Source organism: Chlorocebus sabaeus, chromosome 14 (genome assembly GCF_047675955.1).
Source record: "Chlorocebus sabaeus isolate Y175 chromosome 14, mChlSab1.0.hap1, whole genome shotgun sequence".
Lineage (NCBI taxonomy): Eukaryota > Metazoa > Chordata > Mammalia > Primates > Cercopithecidae > Chlorocebus > Chlorocebus sabaeus.
Window position 1 is genome coordinate 51,946,508 of NC_132917.1, and position 12,335 is coordinate 51,958,842.

The 12,335-nt window shown below is 39.7% G+C and overlaps 1 protein-coding gene across 1 annotated transcript; it reads left to right on the forward strand.

Annotated features, from left to right (window-relative positions):
* Positions 1-2,116: 2,116 nt before the first annotated feature.
* LOC140713272 (syncytin-1-like) lies at positions 2,117-10,349 on the forward strand. Its single transcript, XM_073022712.1, has 3 exons — positions 2,117-2,361; positions 7,738-8,964; positions 10,296-10,349. The coding sequence occupies exons 2-3, from the start codon at positions 7,741-7,743 to the stop codon at positions 10,347-10,349; spliced, it is 1,278 nt and encodes a 425-aa protein (XP_072878813.1). The 5' UTR covers positions 2,117-2,361; positions 7,738-7,740.
* The last annotated feature ends 1,986 nt before the right edge of the window (positions 10,350-12,335 follow it).

The following is a 12,335-nucleotide window of genomic DNA, read 5'->3' on the forward strand; positions in this document are numbered from 1 at the left end:
AATGCCAGATGCTTATAAAACCATCAGATCTCATGAGAGTCACTATCATGAGAACAGCATAGGGGAAACTGCCTTCATGATCCAATTACCTCTACCTTTTCCTGCACTTGACACATGGGCATTATGGGGTTTATGGGGATTACAATTCAAGATGAGATTTCAGGTGGCAGCATAGCCAAACCATATCATCATATTTTTTTCTTATTTTTTTAAAAATTATTTGTAATGATTCTTTTATTCTCTTCTCTGTTGATTTTACTTGACCTCTCTACTTGCATTTTTTGTAGCTTGATTTTTTTCTGTGTATGAGTCACACAATTCTATTTCCTTATGGATTATCAACTTTTTTGTTAAAAATGAAAAATTTAAATAATATATTGTAACAACTCTGGATACTAATTTATCTCCTATTCTCTTGGCTCATTTTTATTGTTTTTGCTCCTTGATTTTTGATTTGCCTAAACTATTTTATGAAATTCTGTTTCCCCCACAGTGTGACATCTTTGGTGTTACCTCTCAGAGGGTGACGCCTTTGGCATACACAGTCACCCTAGAAGGACAGTGGTTTTAGCAGGATTTTTTTGAGTGTCTCTTTTTATGATCTCCCAATAAAGCTATATATCAAAATTGATAGTACACCATGCATACTAAGCTCTGCTAATTACCAGCTGATTGCTTTATTTTCTCCAATATACCAGGGTATAAATTTTTCAGCAGTATGACAAAATTATGTTTGGACAGGGAGAGTTTTTAAAACCAGTCTTTGAATTTGTTCTGACCTCAAGAAGGCTCTTTTTCACTGGCTCTTCCCCTAGTTCTCTCTGGTTAACTAGTTGGCATATGGTTTACCTGATTACTTTTACAAAACAAGGGGTATGTTTTTGAGAGCATGCCTAGACTTGAACTTCCCACAGCATGTTTCAACACTAATCAAGTTATTTAGGGAGAGCCTTGACCCTCCCTATACTTATGAACTGCTTTTCTCTCTGGCAACCTCTCTAAGACACTATTCTGGTCCCTAAGCAGTAAGGTAACCTCTGATCTTCTCATTTTGCCTTTTCTGGTGTTGGTCTGCTCTAAGAGCAATCTGGAGTGATGGACACCAAGACTCCAAGATTTTCAGTTCACTCCAATTGGGATAGATCCTATACTCTATGGTTAGAAGCTGGGTAGAAGAAGGTAGCCTTCAACCTCTTGACCACATTCACTAGGAACGTGGCCTCTTCAATATGGAACTGAAGGGATGAGGAATATTGATAACCCATCCCACCCAGTGAGATACAGTAAGCTTTCATAAGAGCTGAGAGGGAAGAGAGCCCCCATCTTCTTGATTATTTTCACTCACTTGGAGCCTTTATCAAACCAGCTTGGGAAAGTCAGGGAGAATAGGTCATGGCTTGTGCATTCTCATTGTTCTTACTGATATTTAGCAGAGTTTCTGGAAATAATGTGTCTGTATTTGGATCATGCTTTTAAAACATTTCCAGAGACTTCAAATTGTTAGTTTTTTTAAAAAGTAGAATTCACCAGTTTTGCTTGTTTTACTGAAAAGTGGGTCGGGGGAATTCTTCATGCCTATTATCTTGAATGTTAATCTTTTTTAAAAAATATAAGTATATAAAGCCAATTTTTTCTTCTCTAAGCAGTGCTTTAAATCTATTACAAAAAAGGTGTTGCATTTTCGTTTTATTCTATTTTCTAATTTTCCTTCTTCTCTTTTATTTAAGATTCTGTTATTTAATTTTCAAATACTTACAGATATCTATATTGTCCGGAGCTGCGCGCCCCGGCCATAGCGAGTAATTATTGACGATTAGATGCCTGAGCTCTATTCATTTCCACCTCTCACCTCCTTCCCAGATTTGTCTTTTGCCCTGTATTAAATACCTCACACAAGATGGCGCTCTTCCTGCTTCTTCTTCACCCATCTTTCCCGCGCGCGCGAAAATTGTTACTTCGTAGCAAAATGGTTACTTCCTAGCGCAGGCGCAACATGACGACTGACTGTTGAAACCGAAACCTGCCTGGCCGCGCCCTCTGAAATGAGATCATTTCCGCCTTGGCCCAACCCCTTCTTCTCCAAGTGTATATAAGGCACTGCATTACTGCCATTAAACGAGACTTGATCAGAGCACTGTCTTGTCTCCATTTCTCGTGTCTCTTGTTCCCCAAATTCCCACTCCCTCCTCCAGGGCCTGCTTCGACGATCCCGCGGGCCGGGATACGTGGCGCCCGAACAGGGACCTGGAAACGAGGGACTCCGTGAGGAAGAGGACGCCAAAGGACGGTCGACCGCTAACGAAGACAAAAGAAAGTGAACTCTTCCGATCACCGCGGGAACCTGCCGCGTCAGAATCGAAGGTAAGTGACGCGTCCGAAATGGGACAAGAATTAAGCCAACATCAGATCTATGTAGGACAATTAAAAGAGGCTTTAAAGATACGAGGAGTAAAGGTTAAAGGTAATGATTTGTTTAAATTTTTTGATTTTGTAAAAGACACTTGCCCTTGGTTCCCACAGGAAGGAACTATTGATATTAAAAGATGGCGTAGAGTAGGGGATTGTCTTCAGGACTATTATAATACTTTTGGGCCAGAAAAAATTCCTGTGACCGCCTTCTCTTATTGGAACCTCATTAGAGATTTAATAGATAAGAAGGAGGCCGATCCGCAAGTCATGGCTGCGGTCGCTCAGACAGAGCATATTTTAAAGGTTAGCTCCCGCTCTAACCTTACAAAGCCTCCGCAAGATACGGAGGAGGATCTCATTTCCCTCGAAAGTGATCATGAGGAAATCAAGTCTCCTTCTGTAACAGATAAAGAAATGCCACACGAAAACAAACCAAAAAAATACCCAATTTTACAGATGCTTCAAAAAGAGGAGGAAATTAATAAGCCTAATCAATCAGACATAAATTGGGATGATTTAGAGGAAGAGGCGGCTAAATATCACAACCCTGATTTGCCTCCCTTTACTTCATACCTGCCCCCATATAATAAGACACATAATGAGGCTTCTGCGCCCATTGTTATGGCAGCAATAGATCCCAAAGAAGAATTAAAACAAAAAATTGCTCAACTAGAGGAACAAATTAAACTTGAAGAGTTACATCAATCATTGATAATTAGGCTCCAAAAGCTAAAGACAGGAAATGAAAAAATACCCAACTCAGACGCTATGGAGGGTTCCTTGCGCCCACCTCAGCGGCCTGGACAACATGTTCAAAAAGGGGGGTTAGTTGCTAGCCGACATAGAGAAGACTCCTCCCCCAAAGACGTTTTTCCGGTCACTGAAACCATAGATGAACGGGGACAGGCTTGGAGGCATCATACTGGATTTGACTTTACTATTATAAAAGAGTTAAAGACTGCTGCCTCTCAGTATGGGGCTACTGCTCCATATACTCTTGCTATAGTGGAATCTGTAGCTGAGAATTGGCTCACTCCTACAGACTGGAATACCTTAGTTAGGGCAGTCCTTTCTGGGGGAGACCATTTAATTTGGAAGTCAGAGTTCTTTGAAAATTGTAGAGACACGGCTAAAAGAAATCAACAGGCAGGAAACGGTTGGGATTTTGATATGTTAACTGGTTTAGGTAATTATGCAGACACTCAGGCCCAAATGCAATATGATCCTGGATTGTTCTCACAAATCCAGGCTGCCGCTACAAAAGCCTGGAGAAAACTTCCCGTTAAAGGAGATCCAGGGGCCTCGCTCACGGCGGTTAAACAAGGACCTGATGAGCCATTTTCAGACTTTGTGCATAGACTTATGACCACGGCAGGTAGAATCTTTGGAAATGCAGAAACGGGTGTAGATTATGTTAAACAGTTAGCTTATGAAAACGCTAACCCCGCCTGCCAAGTGGCAATCAGACCTTATCGAAAGAAAACAGATTTAACAGGATACATTCGCCTTTGTTCAGATATTGGGCCCTCATATCAACAAGGCCTAGCAATGGCCGCCGCTTTTAGCGGCCAAACAGTAAGAGACTTCCTCATTAACAAAGGTAGAGATAAAGGGGGATGTTTTAGATGCGGTAAAAGGGGACACTTTGCAAAAGATTGCCATGAAAACCAAAATAAAAATCCAGAAGCAAAAATTCCAGGCCTTTGCCCAAGGTGTAAAAGAGGAAGGCACTGGACAAACGAATGTAAATCTAAAACTGACAGTCAAGGAAATCCTTTATCCCCTAGGCAGGGAAACGGGATGAGGGGCCAGCCTCAGGCCCCGAAACAAGCATATGGGGCAGTCAGCTTTGTTCCAGCCAGCAACAGCAATCCATTTCAAAACTTAGTAGAGCAACCCCAGGAAGTGCAGGGCTGGACCTCAGTTCCACCTCCCACACAGTACTAACACCTGAAATGGGACCACAAACTTTAAATACCGGAATATATGGACCTTTACCACCTAATACTTTTGGGCTGCTTTTGGGAAGAAGTAGTGTCACCATGAGAGGCTTACAAGTCCTCCCTGGAGTTATCGATAATGATTATGAAGGAGAAATTAAAATTATGGCCAGAGCTATTGATAGTATTATTACTGTCCCTCAAGGAGTTAGAATAGCTCAGTTAATCCTGCTACCTTTGGTCAAAACAAATAATAATATCCAACACTCTAATAGAAAAATAAAAGGTTTTGGATCATCAGACATATATTGGGTGCAACCAATTACAAATCAAAAACCCTCTCTAACCTTATGGTTAGACGGGAAGGCATTCACTGGACTAATAGACACAGGGGCTGATGTAACTATCATTAAACAGGAAGATTGGCCTTCTCATTGGTCTACTACAGAGACTTTAACTCACTTGAGAGGAATTGGACAAAGCAGTAATCCTAAACAAAGTTCTAAATACCTAATATGGACAGATAAAGAAAACAATTCAGGCCTTATTAAGCCATTTGTCATCCCTTACCTACCTGTTAACCTTTGGGGGCGAGATCTGCTCTCTCAAATGAAAATTATAATGTGTAGTCCAAATGATATAGTTACTGCACAAATGTTAACTCAAGGATACACCCCTGGCAAAGGTCTTGGAAAAGGAGAAAACGGTATTCCACAGCCTATACTGGTTTCAGGACAACTTGATAAAAAGGGGTTTGGAAATTTTTAGCTCAGGCCACTGACATACCTGCACCCCAAAGGTGCGCTGACCCCATTACTTGGAAGTCAGATGAGCCCGTTTGGGTTGATCAGTGGCCTTTACTCAATGATAAACTAAGTGCTGCCCGACAGTTAGTGCAGGAACAACTGATAGCAGGACATATTGTGGAAAGTAATTCTCCTTGGAATACACCTATTTTTGTTATTAAAAAGAAGTCTGGCAAATGGAGACTCTTACAAGATTTAAGGGCGGTAAATATCACTATGATCCTTATGGGTGCCTTACAACCAGGATTGCCTTCACCAGTTGCGATTCCTCAAAAATATTTTAAAATCATTATTGACCTTAAAGACTGCTTTTTTACAATTCCCCTTCACCCTGCTGACCAAAAAAGATTTGCCTTTAGTCTTCCATCTACAAATTTTAAACAACCAATGAAGCGCTATCAATGGAAAGTCTTACCTCAGGGTATGGCCAATAGTCCTACCTTGTGTCAAAAATATGTAGCTGCTGCTATAGAGCCAGTCAGAAAAACATGGACACAAATGTATATTATACACTATATGGATGATATTTTAATAGCAGGGGAAATTGGCGAACAAGTCTTACAGTGCTTTGCCCAACTCAAACAAGAGTTAACAGCAGTCGGACTACAAATAGCCCCAGAAAAGGTACAATTACAAGATCCATACACCTATCTTGGTTTTCAAATTAATGGACCTAAAATCATTAATCAAAAGGCTGTTATACGTCGTGATCATTTAAAAACTTTAAATGATTTCCAAAAATTACTGGGAGACATAAATTGGCTTCGGCCATACTTAAAACTCACTACAGGAGAGTTAAAACCTCTTTTCGATATATTAAAAGGAGACTCTAATCCAAAATCCCCCAGGTCCATTACTAAAGAAGCATTAATAGCACTCCAACAGGTGGAATATGCCATTGCAACACAATTTGTTACCAGTATTGATTATTCTCAGCCATTAATATTCATTATTTTTAACACAACAATAACCCCTACTGGCTTATTCTGGCAGAGCAATCCCATTATGTGGGTACACCTGCCCTCCTCCCCTAAAAAGGTTTTGTTGCCTTATTATGATGCCATAGCTGATCTAATTATCTTGGGAAGAGAAAACAGTAGAAAGTACTTTGGAATAGAACCCTCTACCATTATACAGCCCTACACTCAATCACACATCCATTGGCTGTTACAAAATACGGAAGCCTGGCCAATTGCTTGCGCTTCTTACACTGGCACAATTGACAACCATTACCCACCTAACAAACTCATTCAATTTTGCAAACTTCATGCATTTGTGTTTCCCCATATTACCAGTAAAGAACCCCTCAATGACGCATTACTAATTTTCACTGATGGATCTTCCACAGGACTTGCCGCTTACACCTACAATAATGTAGTCGTTAAATTCCAGACCACTTATACATCAGCTCAGCTAGTCGAATTGCAAGCTATAATTGCAGCATTATCAGCTTTTCCTTGTCAGCCACTTAACATTTACACAGACAGCGCCTACCTGGCTCATTCAATACCCCTCTTAGAGACCGTGCCTCAAATTAAACATATTTCAGACACAGCTAACTTATTTTTACAATGTCAACGACTTATTCAAAAAAGGACTACTCCCTTTTTTCTTGGGCATATCAGAGCACATTCAGGATTACCGGGACCTTTAACACAAGGTAATGCAACAGCCGACATGGCAACAAAAACCATAGCCACAGTCACTACAGACAATTTACAACAAGCACAAAAAGCACATGCCTTACATCATTTAAACGCCCAAACCTTAAGACTCATGTTTAAACTTACTAGAGAACAAGCTCGACAAATAGTTAAACAATGCGCCAACTGCATAACGTATTTACCTGTTCCTCATTTAGGAATTAACCCCCGAGGACTCATCCCCAACGAAATTTGGCAAATGGACGTTACTCACCACTTAGAATTTGGTCAACTAAAATATATCCATGTATGCATAGACACCTATAGTGGATTCATTAGTGCAACTCTCCAAACAGGAGAGGCCACCAAACATGTCATTGCTCATTTATTACACTGCTTTTCTATTTTAGGAATACCCAAACAAATTAAAACAGATAATGGCCCTGGTTATATAGCCAAAACCTTTTTACAATTCTGCAATACCCTACAAATTAAACATACCACAGGCATTCCCTACAATCCCCAAGGACAAGGTATAGTAGAAAGAGCCCATCTGTCATTAAAAACTGTTATCACAAAATTAAAAGGGGGGAGCTGGTACCCCGTGAAGGGTACCCCCAGAAACATACTCAATCATGCCCTGTTTATCCTTAATTTTTTAAATTTGGACAGTCATGGAAAATCTGCTGCCGACCGTTTCTGGCATCCTGAATCTCAAAAACAGTTTGCAATGGTAAAATGGAAAGATCCACTTGATAATTCATGGCATGGCCCCGATCCAGTTTTAATTTGGGGAAGAGGCTCAGTATGCATCTTCTCACAAAAGAATGATGCAGCCAGATGGCTGCCTGAAAGATTGGTAAGACAAATAAATCATAACCATTGTCAGTCCAGGGAAGATAAATCTCCCTGAGAAGTTTCTTCCTTTTTGTTTTTCAGGAAATGAAGTCTAACATGAGATTCCTTTGGAGAATAATCGCTCTATATAACATAGTGACAGTCTATGCAGGTTTTGGTGACCCTCGTAAAGCAAGAGGATTACTACGAAAACAATACGGCCAGCCTTGTGACTGCAGAGGGGGACAAATATCTGAACCTCCGTCAGACAGAATCACCCAGGTGACTTGCTCGGGCAAGACAGCGTACTTAATGCCAGACCAGTCGTGGAAATGTAAGTCTACCCCAAGAGACACCTCGCCTAATGGGCCGCTCCTAGAATGCCCTTGTAGCTCTTTCCAATCTTCTGTACATAGTTCCTGTTATACTTCCTATCAACAATGCAAATCAGGCAATAAAACATACTATACGGCCACGTTACTAAAAACACAAACTGGAAGTACCAATGACGTACAAGTATTAGGAACCACTAATAAACTTGTACAATCTTCTTGTAACGGCCAAAAAGGAAAGCCTGTTTGTTGGAGCACTACTGCTCCCATCCATATTTCTGATGGAGGAGGCCCATTAGATATTGCAAGAATTAAAACCGTCCAAAAAAAATTAGAAAAGATTCATAAAGCTCTATATCCTGAACTTCAATATCACCCCTTAGCCCTGCCTGAGATTAGAGATAATTTTAGGCTCGATGCTCAAACTTTTGATATCCTCAATGCTACTTACAATTTACTTCAAATGTCCAATACAAGCCTAGCCCACGATTGTTGGCTTTGTCTTAAAATGGGCCCCCCTATTCCTCTAGCTATACCTAACTTTTTGTTGTCCTATGTCAATTACTCAAATGAATCCTTGGTAAATAATTCCTGTCCTATTATCTCTCCCCTCTTAGTTCAACCGATGACGTTTTCTAATTCCTTTTGCCTCTTTTCACCATCATATAATAGCACTAAAGAAATTGATCTAGGCTATGTTGTGTTTGACAACTGTACCTCCATAATCCATGCCACCGACCCTTTGTGTGCTGTAAATGGCTCGGTCTTCGTCTGTGGAAACAACATGGCATATACTTATCTACCTACAAATTGGACAGGGCTTTGTGTTCTGGCCACTCTTCTCCCCGACATTGATATCATTCCTGGAGATGAACCTATCCCCATCCCCGCTATTGAACATTTTATTTATAGACCGAAACGAGCCATACAATTTATTCCCTTATTGGCTGGACTAGGAATCACCACTGCTTTTACAACAGGAGCCACAGGCCTAGGGGTCTCACTAACCCAATATACTAAATTATCCAACCAATTAATTTCAGATGTACAGACCTTATCCAGTACTATACAAGATTTACAAGACCAAGTAGACTCATTAGCTGAAGTAGTTCTCCAAAATAGAAGAGGTCTAGATTTATTAACAGCAGAACAGGGAGGGATCTGTTTGGCTTTACAGGAAAAGTGCTGTTTTTACGCCAACAAATCCGGAATCGTCAGAGATAAGATAAAGACTTTACAAGAAGAACTAGAAAAGCGCAGAAAGGGCCTGGCCACCAATCCATTGTGGACGGGACTCGATGGACTTCTCCCCTATCTCCTGCCATTTCTTGGTCCTTTACTTACTCTTCTACTCTTCCTCACTCTCGGGCCTATAATCCTTAATAAGCTTATGGCATTCGTCAGACAACAAATCGAGGCCTTCCAGGCCAAACCTATACAGGTCCATTATCATCGCCTTGAGATGACTGAAAATGGTGAGTCTTATTTACCTCAATAAGACCACCTCCCCTGTGTGCTGAACTGGACAGTCAATGACGGGTAAGAGGACACTATCTCCACCGGAGCCTAAGACAGGAGGGCCGCCTTTGCTGCTGCCTTATCCCATGACGGGCCTAGAAGGTGGGGATGAGTTGACCCAACCTAAGACAGGCGCAGTTCCCGGGGGGTCGTTCTCTTGTCATAAAACAATAAAAAGGGGGACCTGTCCGGAGCTGCGCGCCCCGGCCATAGCGAGTAATTATTGATGATTAGATGCCTGAGCTCTATTCATTTCCACCTCTCACCTCCTTCCCAGATTTGTCTTTTGCCCTGTATTAAATACCTCACACAAGATGGCGCTCTTCCTGCTTCTTCTTCACCCATCTTTCCCGCGCGCGCGAAAATTGTTACTTCGTAGCAAAATGGTTACTTCCTAGCGCAGGCGCAACATGACGACTGACTGTTGAAACCGAAACCTGCCTGGCCGCGCCCTCTGAAATGAGATCATTTCCGCCTTGGCCCAACCCCTTCTTCTCCAAGTGTATATAAGGCACTGCATTACTGCCATTAAACGAGACTTGATCAGAGCACTGTCTTGTCTCCATTTCTCGTGTCTCTTGTTCCCCAAATTCCCACTCCCTCCTCCAGGGCCTGCTTCGACGATCCCGCGGGCCGGGATACTATATAGTTCACTGTTAATCTTTTCTATTTAATTCCAGAGTTATCAGAGATTATATTATATATTATTTTAATTATTTTAAATTGATCTATATTCATTTTGTGGGCTAGAAAACATTTTTTCTTACAGAAAAATCAATGTGAATGTAAACAATTTGCTTTTTTCCATAGTTGATTGAAGTGCTCAATAAATGTGAATTGGCTATGGCAGATGATATATTGTAAAACATTTCTATTTATTATTAATTTATCTGCTCATTCTATGAATTATTGATAGATAAATATCATTGTGTTCAACTATATTTGTAGATTTCTCTATTTTGTTCTTAGATTTTATTCATTTTGTTTCATATATTTTAAAATTTTTGCATTGGCTGCAAAAATATATAGAATTGGTATTCTATTTAAACCAACTTTCTTGAAGATGGCATATAGTTATTATTTCTTTTTGTCCAGTGTGTCAGGTCTATGCCTTTAATTGTAGTCCTAAATATCACTAATAAGTAACAATGAAGTAGTGTAATATAATTTTCCTTAATAGTTATTAAGATTAGCCTTAAACTTATAGTCTTATTATACAGTGTTATAAACTAAATTCGTATTCCTGAAAATTTACATGTTGAAGCCACAGCCTCCAATGTGACTGAATTTGGAAATCGAAAGTAAAGAGCTAATTAAGATTAAGTGATGTCATAGGTTGAGGTCCCAATCCAATAGGGTTGGTGTTCTCATAAGAAGAGGAAGAGACACTCAGTCCATGCACATACAAAGAAAAGGCCATGTGAGGACACAGCAAAAGGGTGGCCATATGTAAGCCACAGAGAGAGGCCTCAGAAGCAATCAATTCTGCTGGCCCCTTCTTTTTGACGTTTCAGCCTCTAAAATTGCAAGAATATAAATTTCTGTTGTTTAAGTCACCTAGTCTGTGGTATTTATTATGGCAGTCCTAACAAATTAATATATATGGTATCTGTTTTCCCCATCTGTGCTTTTCTGGTTTTCCTTTCTCTATGATTTTCAAAAAGGTATTCATCATATTTACAAATTTCATTTTATGTCAACTATTGGCTTATAAATTATATTTCTCTATTTTTAAATGGAAATTGTCATTGCATATACTACTTTTATCTTTTTTATTCTGTATTCATTTGTGAAGATCCACATTTATATTTAGTATTCCATTGATCGAACAACTTCATTTAACATATTTTTAGCGTAAGTCTAATGGTTATAAATTTTCATCTTCTCTTGTAAAATATTTGTTTTACCTTCATTTTTGAATAATTTGGCTGTGTATAGAATTACATGTTTATAATTATACTCTATCAACTTACTGTAATTTTTTTTTTGTTTTTGTTTACCTTAAACATCTTTAAAGATGTTTTTCAATAATCTTCTGGCCTACAAACATTTCTTTTTTGTTCTGCTATATAAAATGTTTCTTCTCTTAGTGCTTTATGATTTTTTAAAAATTTACAGATATTTATCTATTTTATTATTGTGTGTTTTTTTGTTATTTTCTTTGCATTTAGTCAGTAGAGCTCATAGAAGTCTTGAATCTCTGGGTTAACAATTCCTATAAAAATTTGGAAAGGGCCGGGTGCGGTGGCTCACGCCTGTAATCCCAGCACTTTGGGAGGCCGAGGCAGGTGGATCATGAGGTCAGGAGATCGAGACCATCTTGGCTAACAAGGTGAAACCCCATCTCTACTAAAAATACAAAAAATTAGCCAGGCATGGTGGCGGGTACCTGTAGTCCCAGCTACTTGGGAGGCTGAGGCAGGAGAATGGCATGAACCCGGGAGGTGGAGCTTGCAGTGAGCTGAGATCACACCATTGCACTCCTGCCTGGGTGACAGAGCGAGACTCCGTCTCAAAAAAAAAAAAAAAAAATTGGAAAATATTTGGCAACTATTTTTTCAAATGTTTTTCTATTCCCTGTGTCATTCAGAGATTTTATTTGCACATATATTAGAGCGCCAAACATTGTTTTATTTATCTAGAGTGCCTAATGTGATTTTAATTCAAACCAGGTGTTTAAGATTTTAGTTTTCATATTGAGAGGTCACTGTAGCTTTTTTAATATCTTCCATTTTCTCCTCACTATTTGCCTTTAAACACTTGAAGTTATAATTACTATCATAACATCTTTGTCTGCTAATCCTGTCATCATGAGATCTGGTTTCATTGAATAGCTTTTCTCTTGGCAAT

Excerpts from the sequence above, each read along its gene's own strand:
- LOC140713272 (XM_073022712.1), top strand. The coding sequence starts at position 7,741 with ATGAAGTCTAACATGAGATTCCTTTGGAGAATAATCGCTCTATATAAC. Across the intron at positions 8,965-10,295 it reads CAGGAGCCACAGGCCTAGGG|TTGATTGAAGTGCTCAATAA; the intron begins GTCTCACTAACC and ends TTTTTTCCATAG.